The sequence below is a fragment of the Garra rufa genome, unplaced genomic scaffold, assembly GCF_049309525.1.
Source record: "Garra rufa unplaced genomic scaffold, GarRuf1.0 hap1_unplaced_206, whole genome shotgun sequence".
Classification (NCBI taxonomy): domain Eukaryota; kingdom Metazoa; phylum Chordata; class Actinopteri; order Cypriniformes; family Cyprinidae; genus Garra; species Garra rufa.
In genome coordinates this window covers 5,301-25,555 of record NW_027394481.1, presented here as the reverse complement: position 1 = coordinate 25,555, position 20,255 = coordinate 5,301, and the positions used below count along the sequence as shown (strand labels likewise).

Here is a 20,255-nt window from a genome sequence, read left to right as displayed (position 1 = left end):
AAAAGTCAGAATTGTGAGATATAAACTAGTTATTGCGAGTTAAGTCAGAATTGCAAGGTATAAACAATTGAAAAAGAATTGTGAAACTCGTAATTGCAAATAAAGTCAGAGTTGTGAGATATAAACTCACAATTGTAACTTTTTTTCTCAGAATTGCATGATATAAACTCAATTGTAACTATTTCTAAGAATTGAGTGATATAAACTTGCAATTGTGAGTTAGGTCAGAATTGCGTGACAAACTTGCAATTGCAAGTTATAAACTCACTCAGAATTGTGAGAAATAAACTCGTAACAGAGTTATAAAGTCAGAATTGTGAGATATAAACTCAATTGTGACTTTTTTCTCAGAATTGTGAGACATAAACTCATAATTGCGAGTTGTGTCAAAATTGTGAGATATAAACTCACAATTGTGACATTTTTCACAGAATAGCGTGATACAAACTCACAATTTTGACTTTTTTCTCACAATTGTGAGATATAAACTCGCAGTTGTGAGTTATAAACTCTAAATTGCAAGTTTATATCTTGGAATTCTGACTTTATAACTCACAATTGTTAGTTTATATCTCACAAATCTAAGAAAAGTCAGAATTGTGAGATAAGTTAGTTACCTAATCATATTCATATTATAATCAATAATCAACCCCAACAGAGATCGTGAGCATATCAAACCTGTGCTGTGGCACCATAGATTTTAATATATTTCCATATACTAATTCATAAACTTACGTCCCGCTTGAACCTCATGAATGGTTATGAGGTTGTCGAATTGGAAGAGTAATGTCTCCGCCAACCTAGCAAGAGCAGTGACAAATTCTTCTGCATTTTTGAGAGCACATGCCTATCCAGAAACAAGAAGTGTTTAAGTTTTGTGATTTTTAAACAGCAATAAAAGCAGAAAAGCGATTTCTTGAGTGAAAATCTGAAGCAGCAAGTCTGTAACCTGAATGTCCTGTCTGGCATTCTGAATGGCTTGTCTCTGCTCTGTCTGTCTCTTTTCCTCAGCCAGTGCCAGCTGCTTCAGGTCTGTCTCGCAGGCCGGATGGCTCAAACGCACACGCAACTGACCACTGTGTTCCCTCTGTGACAGCAGGCCACAAAACAGCACAAACTGAGTGACAGCTTACTACAGGTGCATGTATGTGTGCAATAATTTGCAGATATTTAAAGAAGATAATACTATAGTTCTCTTGCATTGTGTCAGTTTCATCTCTTCTTCCTCAGAGTGACTATATAGGAGGAACTTGATATAGGATAGGATGGTAGTATAATTTCCTCTGCCCTCACTATTGTTCTGCATTTGTTCACATACCCTCTTTAGTTCACTCTGCTGCTGAGCCACTTCAAACTGGTGTTGAATTTGTGTCATGTTTAGCATCAGATCCTCCAGGTATTCATCTCTTAGTTTGAAAAAAAGCTTCTCTGGTACACTGGACAGAAACTCCTCAATGGCCTTCAACTGGAGATGAAATTCTACACAGAGAAAAAACATTCACAAATTGTCATAAATATTAAAAATGCACATTGATTTGTCTCATAATTAGATCTCTGTTTTTATTATTGTATTTGAGAAACTGTCATCATTTCCAAACCTGTATGAGTATTTTCTTCTGTTGAACATAAAAGAAGATATTTTGAAGAATGCGGGTAACCAAACACTTGCTGGTCCCCACTGACATTCACAGTAAGGAAAAAAATACTACAGAATTCAATGGGGACCAGAAACTGTTCAGTTACTTACATTCTTCAGAATATCTTGTGTGTTCAACAGAAGAAAGAAATTCATACAGCTTTGGATCAACTTGAGGGTGAGTAAATGATGACAGAAACAGTGACCTATGATGTCAAACTTAAGTTGATAGTATCATCAAACAATGACATCATCATAATAAATTCATATTGCATTACAATTGGTCTAGTTTTTTGCAAGTAACATTTTGGACAATATCTCATGGGTTAACCTTGCAGACAGCTGTTGTGGTATTCATGTGACTGGCTCTGGTAGATAAGAAGTCTTTTGTTTATCTCCTCTGCACACTGATCAAATGTCTCCTGCAGTTGCTCAGGCCGAGTGATAGGGCGGCGCTCTTTCTTCTTATAGAACTCCTGATGGTGACACATATACAGTTTAACACCTTATTTGCCAAATACAAACTGAATGTCTTAATATTTCATATATTTCATAGTACCTCTGCCACCAAGAGGAGTATATCATTGGCTTTCCAAAGAATACTGGTGATTGAGGCTTTAAAAGGAACACTGAGAAATGCAAAAATATTCAAAGTGTGAAATTACCTTGTCAAAAATAGGACATAAAACAACAGCCAGAAGATGCACAGACCTTTCCTGCTGCTCTTCAGGTTTTGAGCCAAAAATAAGGAACTTCTTATCAAAGCGGTTGGGTTTGGAGATCCTCCTTAAACCAACAGAAAAGTTTCAAAGACTGTATAAAACATTTTGTATCATAAATGTCTATTTTATGTGATCACTAAATGGAAAGTATGCTAATTATTACAGCTCGTTTTTTATGTTCAGTTTTTTTGTTGTAATTACTATAATACTATATTACTATATTACCACCAGAGGAGAGACACAGCCACTTCTCTAATAGTATTTCCTAAATTTCTTTTTTCACATGTCATATTTGAAATGTCAAACCTCTGGGCGGTCATTGATTCCACCGATTTTCTGCGCAGAGGCTCTATTCCAGACTGACTGGGGCTCTTTCCTGACCTCCAGTCTGATCCGAGAGGTGAGATTATTCTTGCTGAAGGCAAAGAATTTATAATGTTAGAAGAAACCACAAAAAATAATCACAGATGAGTGCAAAAGGACCAACTAATAACACCACAACAGTAGTATTACAGTGCCTTGTGAAAGTATTCATACCCCTTCATTTTTTCACATTTTCATGATCATATGAAACCTACAGACATCACTACAACATTTCACTGATATGGGCTTTATGGCAGTGAGGTAAGACGCAATCCTCTCCTCAGTGAAGACACATGAAAACACACTTGGAATTTGCAAAAAAGCACCTGATGGACCTTCAAACTTTGAGAAACAAGATTTTCTGGTCTGATGAACCTCAATTCCAAGCATCATGTTTGAAGGAAATCAGCCACAGCCTGGGCTTGAAGCCTTGAACCCAATCAAACATTTCTGGAGAGACCTGAAAGTGTTTGCCAGCCCTTATCCAAGCTGACAGAGCTTAAGAGGTGAAGAGATGAGGAGAAGAATGGCAGATAATTGCCAAATGCTGTTTTATTTTTAATAAATTCACAAAGTTGTGACAATTCTGTTTTTGCTTTGTTATAATGGTGTATGGCGTGTAGATTGATGTGGGGGAAAAAGTATATTATAAAGTTTATTGTAAAGCAGCAACAACAAAACGAAAGAATTAAGGTGTAACAATACTTTTGCAAGGCACTGTATATGATAAGGACACATAAACAATCCAACCTGCTGAAGGGCGTCTTTCTATTGAGTCAACGTTTGGCTCCTTCGGGTCTTGTGCTTTGCCTACCCTGCTCACAGAAAACAGACATTATGTACGTCAAGAGAAGTAGATTATTTCCTCATTTTTTAAATTTGCATTTTACCTAGACGCCATGTGTTCCTGTTTGAAGACATTACAAATAGTCGCCCACAACAGAAGCAATGACACAAATGAACTAAATGGAAAATTGAATCACTTCAATGTGGAATCGAGTCACTTGTCATGTGGATAATGTTAGGTCATAATAAACCAGTGTGTGTGAATGTATGTAATGTATGTATGAATCTACTTCAGTGAATATTTCTAATTTAAGGACACTGACTTGAGTAAGCCTTTGATAACCCCCACCGCCGCATCATCCAGAAAAGACACTCCAATGCGGCTAGGATGGAGCAGGCCTTCTCCATCTGGACTGCTTGTTTTTTCCTGTATACGGGACCTGGGCCGAGTTGCAACTGCAAATGCCCCCTGAAGTGGAGTCTGTGGTCGGGGGACAGCCATAGAGGCATCCTATAAAAATATATCAGACTATTATCATCCATTTCTGTAGGGATTATATTTTAATATATCTATAGCATCAATATGTAATGCCGTACCAAGAAGCAGTCAAGGTATTGACACCTCTTCTTTAGCTCCTCCATCAGAGAAGTTGTTAAACTGGTTATCTCCACTATGGTTACAATCTACAATACAAATTGTTTTCTGTAGATCAGTATTATAATGACATAAATGCCAATCTAATAATATATTAGAGCATCTACCTTCTTATTGGGGGTGGGTTGGTCATACTCAACAGTCATTTCCTTTAAATTAGTCAGCATGCTGTCAATTGTCTTTTTCTGCATGTTACTCTTCAACGCCTAAGCAGACAAATACAAATTATGAAAGGTAGACAGAGGAATGGAAATGAAATAAGAGTAAGCAATATACTCAAAATACCTCGCCTTTGATCTGGACACGCGTGTTTGTAAAAATTTGTTGAATTTTTTCAAGGAACTTCAGATCGATAGCGAGAAAACTGAATTTTTCCTCAAACTTCCTGAGTATGTCCTTTGCCTGAAAAAAAAAATATTCTCACTGTTACTAAATTATAATTGTTTAATGTGTGATTGACCTAAGAGCTGAAAATCTCAACCTGCTCCAGACACTTTGTTTCTCTTTCTTCCATGTCCTGTATTATGGCCCACTCTGCAGAATCAATGCGCTTGTCCATTTTTTCCAGATGTGACTGAAAGACTTCAATTTCGTGGGGTGTAAAATTCCCTCCCTCAGAAAACAATCTTTTTAAAAAGACAATTATTTAAAAAAAAAAATTAAATTCACTGTAAAACACAACACTGATAATACAGAGAATATCGAGGACATACTTAAAAGATCTCATTATCTGAACATTCGAGTCCCTCAGGCCCTCCAATCTGAATTCAGTCTTCTGTCTGAAGTCTCTTTGTAAAGTCTGGATGATACTGATGTGCTTGTTTAGATTGGTTTGAAGTGAGGTACGAATTTTATTTATCCTGTGAATAAAAATAGCCAGAATATGTATAAACTGTACACATAATTACCAGTATACATAGTTTATTTGCATTTATTTACTTTTCAGAATTAGTGGCAGTTGTAAAATCTTTCTCTCTATTGTAGATTTGCATTAGGAAGTCTTCAGTCAGTTTATTTTGCTGGATCTGTAACTCCTGTACTTTTGTTCGGCAGTCATCTAGGACATCCAGTATACCCTTGCAGTGTCGATCCATGCGTTCTCGATGTAACACTAGTTCAGCTGGCCATGTAATGAAGAAAGTTATGAAAAAGAATGAAAAGTTATGTGAAAAGAATGAAAAGTTATGTGAAAAGAAGTTGGCGTAATTGTATTGAATGTGCACTTGTAGTGTACTTATAATTTTAAGCAGAGTACACTTCGAAATTATGTTTCTTAACACATTTACACTACCAGTTAAACTTTTTAAATGGTAAGATTTTTAATGTTTTTTAAAGAAGTCTCTTCTGCTCGCTAAGCCTGCATTTATTTGATCCAAAGTACAACTAAAACAGTGAAATTTAAAAAAAAAAAAAAAATCTAAAAAAAATATTATGTTGAAAACAGTTGAGAAGAATTTTTTTCAGGTTTCTTTGATCAATAAGAAGTTCAGAGAGGAAAACAGCATTTAGAGAAAAAAAAAATAGAATAGAATAGAAATTTAGAATGGAAATCTTTTGTAACATTATACATGTATTTATCATCACTTTCGATAATTTAGCTTTGATCAAAGGAATATTTATATTAATTATATTCAACCAGAAAAAAAAAAAATTTAAACAGTAAAAATATTTCAAAATTGGACTGGTTTTGCTGTACTTTGGATCAAATAAATGCAGGCTTGGTGAGCAGAAGAGACTTTAAAAAACATTAAATCTTCTCAGGTATGAACACTTTTAGGTGCACTTTGTCATAAAGCAAACAAAATAAAGTAAAAAATAAATAAATAAATAAAGAAAGAAAAACATTACATTCATATTATTATTATTATTTCAATACACTATTCCTGTAATAAGTACTAACTTTAGTATGCTAAAGTTTTAGCACTACTCCAAAATAAGAAAAAAACAAAATGGATTTGGATCTGATGAGGGGACAAACCTGCTCTGACATTGTGAATGTCAGTCTCTATTCTTACAGCACGAGGTTGGTGGAGCTGCAGACGAAGATCCAGCTCAGCTTTCAGTTTCTCCTTCTTGGCTTCCACAACAGTCATCGTGTTGGTTAGAGTAATATGAAATCTCTCTTCCAGATGGCTGACAAATGTCTGTCTTACGCTATGATGGAGCAAAACAACAGAGGATTTTTAATAATAATTTATTTTGTTACTCTACGATACCCATTTCTACAGGAACTAAATATAGATGTAAAAAAACAATAAAAAAAGAAAACAGAACGAACTGCAAGCAGAAGTAAATTATAAAAAAAGAGAACATGGATTTTTTTATTGCACAATTTTCTTTTCAGATTCAAATTTCATCACTCAAGCTTATAGCTTTCATTTTGTTGATTGTAAGTAAATTGTTTTCTTGTACTATGAATAAATAGTGGAACATCACTGTGATCAACCAAAGCATTACTCCATTCTCTAATTTCTACTGTACACTTACTCTTTTAGCAATTCAACAGTGAGGCTCTTTGGGTACAAAACCAGTTTGGTTTCCTTAAGGTCTGTCTCTTGTTCCTCATTATGGGAAGTGTGAAACCCAAAGCAGGTGTACACATTTCCTTTTGCAGTAGTGAGAGTCTCTTTGGTTTCAGAGACTGAAAACTCTAAAGCCTTACAATCTTGATCATCCTACAAAAAAAGAGGAAATTGAAATATTTAATTAGACACTTAATAAAAGGGGTCAGCTTTATGTGTCATTATTACCATTGCACTAGACGAGCTGAATGTTGAACTTCCTTGATTGTTGAAATGTGGCTTTTGTTCGCCTCTGTGTTTTACCTCAAGTTCTGTCTTCAGTCTTTCATTTTTAATGATTGTCATGCTTTGACCTGAGTAAAAAACACAATAAACATGAAAAAAAGGGTGCTTCAAAGGCAACAGAATAATTCAGTTTCCTGAGTAGTTAGTTAGAAGTTAGTTTTCATTTTACCAAGTTTAAGAGAAGGATAAAGTTGGCAAAAATCCTTTGAGTCCTGTAACCAAAAATAACACTATTGTAACAATGTTTGTCTTTTAAACAAACAGAAATAACAGCAATTGTTCTGTTTGAATATATACCTGGCCATAAATCTCTTTGATATTAAAAAATTGGCTGACTGAATGACTGTATGTTTGTAACTCCTGCAAGACTAATGATGGGTAACACTCCACAGATTCCACTTCATCCTTATAGATGTTCATATACCTTAAAGAACAAAAATGTAGAGGTTTTCATTATTTCATTGATTTTTCCACCCTTTTTTTAATAAAGTGCAGGTATCTTAAATGGGATAGTTCACCCAAAAATGAAATTTACATCATTAATTACTCACCCTCATGTCATACCAAACCTGTAAGACCTTCGTTCATCTTCGGAACACAAATTAAAATATTTTTAATGAAATCCAAGAGCTTTCTGACCCTGTATAGACAGCATGCAACTACCACGTTCAAAGCCCAGAAATGTAGTAAGGACATCACTGATATAGTCCATGTGACATCAGTGGTTCAATCTTAATTATAAACTCTCAAAATATAATCAAAGATGAATGGAGGTCTTATGGGTTTGCAATGACATGAGGGTGAATAATTAATGCCAGAATTTTCATTTTTGGGTGAACTATCCTTTTAATGAACAAACAACAACAAAAGCCTCAAAGAAATCTCAATGTGTCTTACGCATTCTTAACCTCTTCCAAATAGCTCAGTGTCTTCTCTAAGGAGGTTTTCAGAGCTTCTTCTGAGCTTTCCTGCCTGAGTTTGTCCAACATCATATCCAGCTGGGCCTCTTTCCTCTGTCGTATGAGACATTTGACAGCTTATATCCATGTTCAGCAAATAGCCAAGGTGTGAAATGTTACAAAATGTTGCAAAAAAGATGTATAAAGTATTACTTATGAGAAATGTCTTTCAGAAGTATTGCACAAAACCGTTAACACAATCTTGCCTGGTTCTCTTGTTCGTTGACTTGACTGAGGGACTCCAGAGAATTTTGTAGCTGCTGTTCTCTGTTCAACATGCCTGTGCAGTGGATCTCCCAAAGCTGAGCAGCCCTACACATAAACTTGAATAAGCACTTGCTGTCATAAGCTGCGGTTTTGGCCAAACGTTCGAAAGCTGTCTGTAAAAAAGGTTCAAATACACTATAAATATACTATAAATGAGCAATAACAATATAAAATGAGAGTACTGACATAAAATAAACATGCAACACATCCATAAATTACAAGTTACAGTGATGGAAAAAATTATTTGATCCCCTCCTGATTTTGTACGTTTGCCCAATGACAAAGAAATTATCAGTCTATAGTTTTAATGGTAGGTTTGAACAGTGACAGGCAGAATAACAAAAAAACTAAACAAATCCAGAAAAATGTAAACAAAAGTTATAAATTGATTTGCATTTTAATGAGTGAAATAAGTATTTAATCCCCTATTAATCAGCAAGATTTCTGGCTCCCAGGTGTCTTTTATAAAGGTAACACTCCTAAAGGGAGTGCTCCTAATCTCAGCTTGTTATCTGCATAAAAGACACCTATCTACAGAAGCAATCAATCAATCAGATTCCAAACTCTTCACCATGACCAAGACCAAAGAGCTGTCCAAGGATGTCAGGGACAAGATTGTAGACCTACACAAGGCTGGAATGGGCTACAAGACCATCGCCAAGCAGCTTGCTGAGAAGGTGACAACAGCTGGTGTGATTATTCGCAAATGGAAGAAACACAAAATAACTGTCCATCTCCCTCGGTCTGGGGCTCCATGCAAGATCTCACCTCTTGGAGTTTCAATGATCATGAGAACAGTGAGGAATCATCCCAGAACAACACAGGAGGATCTTGTCAATGATCTCAAGGCAGCTGGGACCATAGTCACCAAGAAAACAATTGGTAACACACTACACCGTGAAGGACTGAAATCCTGCAGTGCCCACATTGTCAACTGAGTGAAAGTGTTGTGGTCAGATGAGATCAAAATCGAGCTCTTTGGCATCAACTCAACTCGCCATGTTTGGAGGAGGAGGAATGCTGCCTATGACCTCCACCATCCCCACCGTCAAACATGGAGGTGGAAACATTATCCTTTGGGGGTGTTTTTCTGCTAAGGGGACAGGACAACCGCACCGCATCAAATGCACAATGGACCGGGCCATGTACTGTCAAATCTTGGGTGAGAGCCTCCTTCCTTCAGCCAGGGCATTGAAAATGGGTTGTGGGTGGGTATTCCAGCATGACAATGACCCAAAACACACAACCAAGGCAACAAAGGAGTGGCTCAAGAAGAAGAACATTAATGTCCTGAAGTGGCCTAGTCAGTGTCCAGAACTTAATTCCATAGACTCATAGAGAATCTGTGGAGAGAGCTGAAGGTTTGAGTTGCCTAACATCAGCCTCAAAATCTTAATGACTTGGAGAGGATCTGCAAAAAGGATGTGGGACAAAATCCCTCCTAAGATGTGTGCAAACCTAGTGGCCAACTACAAGAAAAGTCTGACCTCTGTGATTGCCAACAAGGGTTTTGCCACCAAGTACTACGTCAATTTTTGCTAAAAGGTTCACTCATTAAAGTGCAAATCAATTTATAACTATTTACCGTTTACTGCACGTTGTAATTCTTCTTGTTATTTCCCTATAGCGGCTAATAAACTCGGAACTCTCGCCCATAGGCTTTTTTCCATGTTGTAGAATAAGGTGGATAATCCAGAAGTGGAAAGATTTAGTTTAAAATGCTAAGAAAACTACACTTACATCAAGCTTTTCCAAATAGACCTCCGTTTGTGACTGGCACTGGCCAATGAGAGGTAGTATCTCCACATTAACAATATTCTGTATCTCATCTGAGGTGAATCCACATGTGGACACCTCTGTCTGTGTGTAAAGAGTTGAGAATATTGTTGCATTCCTGTAGTGTTTTGACAATCAAGACAAACGTGAAAGCACAAGTTACTTCTTACCTTAAAGAGATCCACCTCTGCCAAACATACTTGCCAGTTGTTCTCAAAGTTTTTGTGAAGTTTTTCCATTGTGGCAACATGAATACTATCTAAAGAAGTGGAACACAGTTGGGGATTTATTAAAGTGCACAAAGTGGCATGTATTAGAATTGTTTAACCTTAAATTACTGTAATGAGTATCACATTTTCTGACCTATTTTCTCATTAATGACAGACAGTGCTGAATACCATTCTGCAACTGATGCTTTTGAGATTCTTGGAGGCGTCATGTCTCTTCACATGGGAAAGAAAATACGAGTAGATGGTACACAGCATCTAACTGAGGAAATAGCGTGTAAAACTAGAAATCAGTTTAATTTCTCACCTAAGAATCTCAAGTGTTTGGATGCGTTTCTCACTCTGAGTTTTCTGATCTGACTTCAAAGTGCTCAGAGTATCTTGAATGTTTTTAGGGTTCTGAATGTGAGGGCTGTTCATAAAGTCTCTGCAGCAATAACACAAATATGGGTATAAGTTGTATATTAGATAAGTCCGCTGTATGATATTCTTAACCAGCAAAACTCCCATAACCAACTATTTTCATCAGAAAGATCATTTTGTTAATAAACAACTTGGGACTACTTTTCTGGCAAGGGAATTTCCACTATTTCTTTTAATATCAGACATACTTGAACCGGCTGACTGCGTCATTAAGTTTTATTCTTTTCCAATCTTGGAGCTTTTCCTCCCATCTCAGTCTTTGGAAAATGTCCATCTGCAGATGTTTCTCCATCAAATTCAAACACAGTTTGGGCAAAGCACGTCGATTTGCTAGCAGAGCTTGGTTTATCATCTATGGAAAACATGGATTAATGAGAAAAGAAATGACTAAAGATAACATACAAATTCATATTTGTCATGTAGCATATACTACCATGGCTTCATTGTCAATCAGTCTGTGGACATCACATGGCATCAAATAACTAATTTTCTCCAGTTTTGTGGTGGACTTTTTCAATAATGCTGAAATCTAGGAAAGAGGAACAAATAAGCAGTGTACTAATCTTCTGACTGTGGGAAAATATGCTTTACATAATACAGACCACATACCATAGCTTTTCTTTCAGATTCATATTTGGAATATATCTCATCTAGCTCTTTAATCCACTTTCTTTTCAAGGAAGTTTCATGGCAGACTTTGTTCCAGATCTCATGCATGTCCTTTATAAGACAAAGGATGAATAAGAGTTCAGTGGTCCTATACACGTATTCACTTCCTAATACTGAATTTGAGCTGTAAGCAAGTGTTGTATTAATTTGACATTTGGTCCTTACCTCATAGCTGTGTGCTGTCAAATCAGAGATATTTTCAATCTTTTGCATAAGGTTTTCAATGTTGTCATTATGCTCTGACAGTCTAAGAAGGATATTGTTTCCTGTCTGTCTGAATAATGGTTCAAACCCCTAAATGCAGAAATATCATAATATAAGGCACCTTTGAGAAATATAATTAGTAATACTACTATAGTGATTAAGCACTAGACAATCTATTAACTGGGCTCTACATAAGAATAAACACATTTTAGGCACTACAAAGACAGGTGTCTGTACCACACTGATGCTGGACAAATCTGTCTGCAACTGCGAAACAGCTTCATTGTGATCCCTTCGCCTTTTCTCTGCAAGACGATCAATGATGTCTGAGTTTTTTTTCTCTGGAACTACAGACAAAACAGAACCACAATAGATCCTTTAGTTATAAAAGACCTTTGGGAAAGATGACGAAACAGTTTTATTTTTAGGACAATTATTAGGCATAAATACATTTTATGTAATGTCTATCAAACACAGGCTTTAAGTATTTTGTAATTATTTTACACTACCAGTCAAAAGGGATTTTTAATGATTTTTTAAAAGAAGTCTCTTGTTTAAAAAATATTAAAAATCTACTGTTCAAACACTTTTGACTGGTAGTTATACAATATATTTATTATGATTGAAAAGAAATCTGACAAAAGTGTCTTATTGAGTTTATCTGAATTATCTATTGAGTATGTTATTGTTTTTTCGGCTAAATTAACAAATTATGGTTGAACAAATGTTTGTATTTTTACATACACTATCATTCAAAAGTTTGGGGTCAGTAAGTTTTTTTTTTTTATTAATACTTTCAAGTAGCAAGGACACATTGACAGTGAAGATACTCATAATATTACAAAATATTGAACTTTCTATTCATCTAACAATCCTGAAAAATGTGTTATGGTTTCCACAAAAATACTAAATTATATTAAGATATGTTAGTCTGTTGTTGGACTAGGAAATGTATATCATTGTATGTCACAGAAATACATTTCAATTTTAAATATTTTCAAATAGAATAAGGTCATTTTAAAATGTAATAGTATTTAACAATTTTAATATTGTGCTTTATTTTTCATCAAATAAATGCAGCTATGGAGTGCATAAGAGACTTCTTCTAAAAACATTTTAAAATATCTTGTATTACAAAAAGAGAATATTACAAAACATTTATGCTCAGATCATTGTCATCCACTTACCTCTACACACTTCTGTTTTTTTTTTCACATAACATGTTATCCTTGTTACACAAACTAGTACTAACGGTAAATTATGCAATATAATAAATATATAAGTAACTAACTCTAAACCAAACCCATAACCTATAGTAAATACATGCTGTTCATATTATTACTTGGTACTTACTGGGGTAATGACACTGTAAAATGCCTTAAGAAAATAAAAATAAAGAAAATAAAAAACCTATTTATTACTGAGACTTTAAGTTCTCACCAACAGTGTCTGGAAGACCCCAAACCTCCTTAGTATGGTCCTCACTTTTTTCCCCACCAGAATAAAGTGTGTTCCTATCAAACAGAGTACATTTTTAATGCTGATTAATGTCTTTAAATTCAAATCAAATTCTTATCTTGAGCAGCAGCATACCGTGTGGTGATATTTAATGTCCCATTGAGCTGCTGTGATGCGGAGTCTGCCGCGTCTCCACTAAGCAGATAATCGCCTTCATCCCCCACACGCTTCCTCCGCGAGTCAAATAGAGCCAGAGACAACTGAACCTGAGCACATACACTCCACTATCAACATACGCCAACTTCTGCTTTCAGGCCAGTATTTTGCTTCCAAACGTATCCACAATATTACAAACATCAACAATATGTAAAACGCACATTTGTTTTAAATAAGTTACTATAAATACTATTACCTGGGCGTCAAACATCTGTCGGTAAACTTTACCACTGGGAAGCACACGCGTGTCTGCCATTGTAGCTACAGAATAATATGCTTATTTCTCAGTCAAAATAAAACGATATCGAATTAATGTCAAGTTATAGGATAGTTCGTCCATTATAAGAGTTCAATGAAGCGTTCGGTTCACCCAGGCCTTGTGAAGCGTTTTCTTGTTGCCATGGCAGCCACACAGGTGACGCAAGCGGAGTAAGAGGTCCAACCAACTGTAAGGTCAAGTGGTGCACTCGGTCCAATCAAATTTCACTAGTTTAAAGCATTGAAACAATTCTTCATACAGTGGACTACCAGGAAAATTGATAAAAAAATTGGGACCAAAAATGATTCAGACACCTTGACCTGAACATGTTTTCCTTAAAGAAGTAGGTCACTTTCAGAACAAAAATGTACAGATAATGTAGTCACCCCCTTGTTATCCAAGATGCTCATGTCTTTCTTTCTACAGTCGTAAGGAAATGTTTTTTGAGTAAAACATTTCAGAATTTCTCTCCATACAATGGTCTTCTATAGTCCCCAGAGTTTTAATGCAGCTTCAAAGGGCTCTAAACAATCACAGCCAAGGAAAAAAGGGCCTTATCTAGCAAAACGATCGGTTATTATCTAAAAAAAAAAGTCTAGCTTGGCAAGGTGAGCATTTGAGATTAAAAAGTTGTAAATGTTTTTAGAAAATAACCCATCATTTCGCTAGATAAGACCCTTCTTCCTTGGCTGTAATAGTTTAGAGCCCTTTAAAGCTGCATTTTGGAAGTTCATACTCGGGGGCACCACAGAAGTCCGTTATATGGAGAGAAATCCTGAAATGTTTTCCATTTCTTTACGACTGAAGAAAGACATGAACATCTTAGGGGGTGAGTACATTATCTGTACATTTTTGTTCTGAAAGTGAACTGCTCCTTTAAGTGTTTTTTCTTTAATTGTTAATGATACCTTTTTACACCACAGACTGAATAAAATTAAGCATTGCTTCGTAATTGGTAAACAAAGTATTGGTAATTGTGTAAATGTTGTCATACTGTACTAACAGTTACTTGTAATCTATTACTAGGGGGCAGCCGTGGCCTAATGGCTCGTAACCCGAAGGTTGCAGGTTCGAGTCTCAGGTCCGGCAGGGATTGAATTACGGTGTGTGGGTGTGTTGGATAGGTTAAATGCAGAGCACAAATTCCGAGTATGGGTCACCATACTTGGCTTCACTTCACCTCCTTTCCTTTCTTTTCCTTTACATTAGAGGTCGACCGATGTATCGGTTTTGCCGATTAATCGGCACCGATAGTTGATTGGCCGAACTATCGGTTATCGGCAAAAATCCTTGCCGATGGTTTTTCCGGGTTGCATTCTTTGCTGAAGCGGCTCACGCTCCGCTGTCATAGAGTATGAGAGGTTAAGCCCCAGACCAATGTTTAATGCCAGGAATGTTACCATATATTTGTATTGATTTATATCCAGCTGTTCATATTTTTAGCCAGCAAAGTTGCAGATTTAAAGACATGAGAAAGCAAACTGTGTTCATTCAGCCGACAAAATCAGTCACAGCGCGCCTTAGTTTTACATTACACATCTGTCCCACATCGTTCATAAAGACTTGACCCTGGGCTGGAAAATTAAGTATTGTGCATTTAAGCAAACTATTTGTATTTCTGTAGCTCTAATTAAGTCTGTATGCTTAATATAGAGCTATAATTTATGTTTTAGCCTTTTCTTCAGGCCGTTAAAGCATGGTGAGTTTGCATCTTGTTACGCACTTTATTTCACAATGCCATTTTCCTGTTCCTATTTGATTTTAATAACTGATCAACAAAAATATCTATTAAAAATTAAGATAAAAATAATACAAAACGAAATTCGTTAAAGAAGGGATTTTCCACAAATAAAAACGTACCAAGTGGTCAAAAATTGTGTCTGACCCTCTCCAATTCTCCTGGCGTATTGCCGTCCAATTCATACCACGTCCTTTGCGACATTTACAAATTACACAAACTTCTTTCGTAATTAACATATTAAACTGAAACAAAACAAAAACAAATCATATTTAAACATAAATGTAAAACAGAAAAGAAATTGTTTCTGAAATGGCTGCAATATAGATCGCACTTTCTCTTTCCGTTTCATGTTTAAACTAACCTTTGCCGCTTTTTGATCATTCTTGAAGTAAACATTTGCCCGTTTGGTGATTAAATAAACTGTTTTAGATTTATGCTTGAACGCGTCCTGTGTGTGTGTGTGTGTGATACCTGCAAGTTGTCCGCGCAACACAGCGCTGCACTTTTGTTCGGTTTCATTAAGGGTGGGTGAAAAATAGATTCTCAGACGCATCTCAATCCTCTCTTCAATGAGCTTGTGTTTTTCCCGCATATGGCACGCGTGCGCGCCAGAAACGCGGCTGGCTTCATTGCACAGAATTTCCACAGTGAGCTAATAAGTGTGTATTGTTTGACCGTGTGAGCTATCAATCGCAGTTTTTGACTTTACATGTGCCTTCATTTCTGCCGTTTGTAATGCAGTAGATGCACTGACAGACTTTCAATTGCTCTTTGTGTTTGTTCGTCCTAAAAAGCTTGATTGCAGATGCGGTTAAATGCACTTGGATTTTCAAATACTTTTATACGAAACTGATGTACACACAGTCAGTTATGTTTTCAGAGCAGGACAAAATATCTGATACATCGAAATAGATCTGCATTCGTTTGAATGCAGCCTGTTAAAGCAGCAACTGTCTGATCTCATCAGTAATAATCAAACGAAAAAGAAAAAAACAACAACTATTTCTGTAAACTTGCCGACACTTAAAGAACACTAATTTTAAATAAGTAATTGTTTTAAAAAGTAGCCAGCTTATATAATAAAAAAATGTTAAAATTTAAAGATTCCCACCCCTTTACAATGAGCCCATTTCATTTGTAACATCAACTAAGATTGGTGAAAGCTGTAGAATAGAAGTGTTGTTCAAAGTGTTAATTTCAACATTTACTGATATATTGTTACATTTCGAAGTTCATTTTGTTAACATTAATGAACTATGAAATAACTTTAATGATCAATTTATAATTAATATTAATATTTTTATTCATTTACAAAGTATGGTTTAGTATTTATTTTTTTAAATCGTAGAGCACTATTTTAGTTGCCCTTCAATATCCATTTTCAAAATCTATCGGTTAATTAATCGGTATCGGCCAGCGTGGTCCAACCTAGCTATCGGTATCGGTAAAAACCAATATCGGTCGACCTCTATTTAAAATAACTGTTTTACTATAACTATTGATGAACTAAAAGTACAGAAAAACAGCATTTATCTTAAATAAAAATCTTTTGCCTTTATCATCACTTTTAATCAATTTAAAGCATCCTTGCTAAATAAAAGTATTATTTCTATAATTTCTTTTCCAAAAAAAAAAATACATACTCCAAGCTTTTGAATGGTATACTGTATAATGTTACAAAAGCTTTTATTTTAAGATAAATGCTGATCTTTGGATCTTTCTATTCATCAAAGAATCTTGAAAAAACTGTTTTAAATATTGATATTGGTAGCAAATCAGCATATAAGAATGATTTCTGAAGGATCATGTGACACTGAAGACTGGAGTAATGATACTGAAAATTCAGCTTTGAAATCACAGGAATAAATTATGTTTTAAGATATATACTAATAGAAAGCAGTAGGGGTGCAACGGATCGCAGATGATCCGTGATCCGTACGGACCGGACTCCACGGTTCGGTATGCATGTGGTTCGCGGATTAACTGTTAAATTGAACCATCATAGAGTAAAAGTGTATAATTTGCACATGTTTCGTCTCGCCAATTTAACCATTCAAACAGTTTAAACCGCTGCAGCAAAAGAGAACACGCGCGCTGTTTCTTTCTTTCTTCTTCTTTTTTTTTTTTTTTTACCGCTGCCGCACATACCTGAAGCGAGCACGCGCACAGAGAGAGAGAGACAGAGAGAGACGCGCGATTCAGACTGCGTGATTCACAGATTGATTCCTCTTTAAAACTTCTCTTAACATGCATACAAAGTTATGTTTAATACCCGTTTTGGTATTCTGGTAAACACAGTCGGTTGTGACTTCAGTGAACCGAAACAGGTGAGAAAGATGCGTGCCAGTATCAGAGACGTGCATTAGGCCTTAAAGAGACAGCGTCCTATAAATACCTGCAGTGAGAAGCACTAGTTATTTTACAATTAAATATTACATTTCTGCACCTGAATACTAGTGTTATTGATTGTATTAGTAACTTTATGTTGTATTCATCTACACTTGTCATTTTTTAATTGACTTTATTAGTTCAGCTAGTAGTTTTTGCTGTGGATTAGAAGTAAGCTAGCATTCTAGCATATTAAAGTTAGCATTCAGTAATTATTAAAAAAACAAACTTTTTTTGTTTTGTTTGTTTTTTGCTGATCCGAAAAATGATCCGATCCGTGACTCTAAATCCGTGATATGATCCGAACCGTGAGTTTTGTGATCCGTTGCACCACTAGAAAGCAGTTACTCTAAATAGTAAAAAATATTTTAAAATGTTACTGTTTTTGCTGATCTTTGGATCAAATAAATGCAGACTTGGTGAGCAGAAGAGACTTCTTTAAAAAAAAAAAAAAAATCTTACTGTTCAAAATCCGTTGAGTAATAGTTTACATTTAAATTATACTAAAATAGAAAATGCTTTTTTATTTAAAATGTAATATTTCACAACATTACTGGTTTTACTCTTTTTATCAGATAAAAAAGCCAACTTATTTTAAGAAATATAAAATAAAGTAAAAGTGTGGTAATGGAGGTAAAAATAAAATGAAGAAAATACATTAAAATATAAAATTCTCAATTTGCAAAACACTACACAATGCAGATACTTAAGTTCAAGTCAGCTTAGCATATGGGTCAACTAGATCAAATTTAAAAGAGAAGGGTAGGGAGCAAATGACCACTCGCTGAGCTCTTTGGCTTAAAGGGGACATACTGTCTAGACATCAGCAATATTTTCAACACTTCCAAGGTTTAAGTTCTTTTTGTAAGCGTGGCTCGACAGAAAGCCACTTTCTGAGAAAGCCATGTGACAAAAGCTGAAAGGCTTTGGAAGTAACCGCTGTGGTCTGATGAACTGAAAACTGAGCACTCTGGCCTGAAAGCAAAGTGCTGTGTTTACCACAAACCACATAGAGCCCAACTCCCAGATAACGTCATCAAGCGCGTTGGTGGCAGCATCATTGGTCTGGGCTACCGACCGTTCAGTTGAAGAAACTGGAAAACGCGCTGTCGTTATAGGCCAAATGGATAAAACCAAATAAACACATGAAAACCTTGAAGTCACATGTTTTGATCGGTCAGAAACGTTTCCCAACAGAAAAGTAGAAAAAAAATCTGGTGCAAATGCTTTGAAGAACCTTTGAGTATACAAGGAAAGAACTCACCTAGAAGCGTCTTGGGGTTTGTGAGACCAAGCTGTACAACGGGGTTCTCCAGGATGGCCTGAAATAGTGGACTGTTGATATCAATGCCCTTATCCAGATCTTCAGGGGTGGGTTTTCTGTCACCTAGAAGCCATTCACACTGTGTGGAAGTAGAAGTTACAAAACAATGATATGGAATAAAAATGTTACCTTGATAAATGCTGTTTAACTACACAAAACAAAGACTTAACCACATATTTCACGGAATGTCACCGAACTCATTTAGTCTTAATTGGCTGTTTAAGTAACTCAATATATATGATTTTATGATCCTCTGAATGTTTACGTACAGCTGCATCCTGCTGATTATTATTGACGCGGAGGGCATCAATCACCTCCTTCTCATCGAAACCCATCTCCATCAGCGCAATCACTGCCTGCACACAAACACACAGACACATTTAAAAAGGTTCCACAGCAAGATAGAAGTAGCTATTTTATGTGAATTGCTGCTGAATTTGCAACTAACAAAACTTAATTCAATAGTGGCATTTGTCTGCGGAAAAAGTTGTATTTATTATTAAAATTACTAAAACTGAAATAAAAAGAACAGAAGTAGGAACAAAATAATAATAATGCTAAAAGCACATAACAAAACACTAAAACTAATGTTTTATATTGGTTTGAAACCTGATTTAAAAAAGACTTTTGGTAATGTGTTCATATTACATTAATTCAAACCATGGTTCAATATCAAGAGTAGCAAGCTAAAACTTCCAGTTTTCACTTTTAACAAAGACAGCTAATCTCAGGTGCTGTAAACGAAAGTTGTATGGTATATTAACTACACTGAACAAATAGATCTGATTTCATTCAAATTGCAAATATAGTTTGGGTTTAAAAAATAAAATCTAAAAAAAGTGTTGATTCTATCTGACACTTTAAAGGGAGAGTGCACCCAAAATTGAAAATTACCTTATGATTTACACACCCTCAAACTATCCTAGGTGTATATGACTTTCTTCTTTTAGATGAATACAATCAGAGTTATATAAAAAAAATGTCCTGGCTCTTCAAAGCTTTATAATGGCAGTGAATTGATGTTGAGATTTTGAAGCCCAAAAAACTGCCTACATTCATCATAAAAACTACTCCACATGTCTCCGGGGCATTAAGTGAAGCAAGAAGTGAATTCATGCATTTGTTCAAGAAAAATATCCATATTAAAAGTTTCTAAACGGTGATCTCTAGCTTCCGCTAACTGTTGTACGCACGTTTACGAGAGAGTGGCGTTCCAGCAGATGACGTATGACGCATGTGAACGAACGCAGAAGCACAGAGGAGAGAGCAAAACAAAACACCAGTCACAAATTACAAGTACAAAACAATGATTTGTAAAGAAAAATGATGGAGGATTTCGATATAAGCCAAGAGACTGTTTCTTCTTTGCTGTAAA

General features: G+C 35.6%; 1 protein-coding gene across 1 annotated transcript; it reads right to left on the bottom strand.

Moving 5' to 3' along the window:
- Positions 1-735: 735 nt before the first annotated feature.
- On the bottom strand, positions 736-13,880 carry LOC141316995 (coiled-coil domain-containing protein 180-like; the record flags this gene model as incomplete). The annotated part of the gene is made up of 34 exons (XM_073832865.1): positions 13,365-13,880; positions 13,088-13,218; positions 12,935-13,008; positions 11,732-11,841; positions 11,456-11,584; positions 11,231-11,341; positions 11,055-11,150; positions 10,810-10,973; positions 10,506-10,625; positions 10,335-10,414; positions 10,142-10,230; positions 9,936-10,055; positions 8,135-8,308; positions 7,867-7,982; positions 7,267-7,393; positions 7,139-7,181; positions 6,913-7,037; positions 6,650-6,837; positions 6,141-6,316; positions 5,102-5,282; positions 4,876-5,022; positions 4,644-4,788; positions 4,448-4,564; positions 4,270-4,368; positions 4,105-4,191; positions 3,831-4,018; positions 3,472-3,536; positions 2,665-2,773; positions 2,348-2,422; positions 2,196-2,265; positions 1,968-2,112; positions 1,319-1,479; positions 950-1,087; positions 736-847 (listed from the first exon to the last, which is right to left on the bottom strand). Coding segments are annotated over exons 1-34 (4,072 nt in total), but the record flags the coding sequence as incomplete, so codon positions are not given.
- Positions 13,881-20,255: the final 6,375 nt, after the last annotated feature.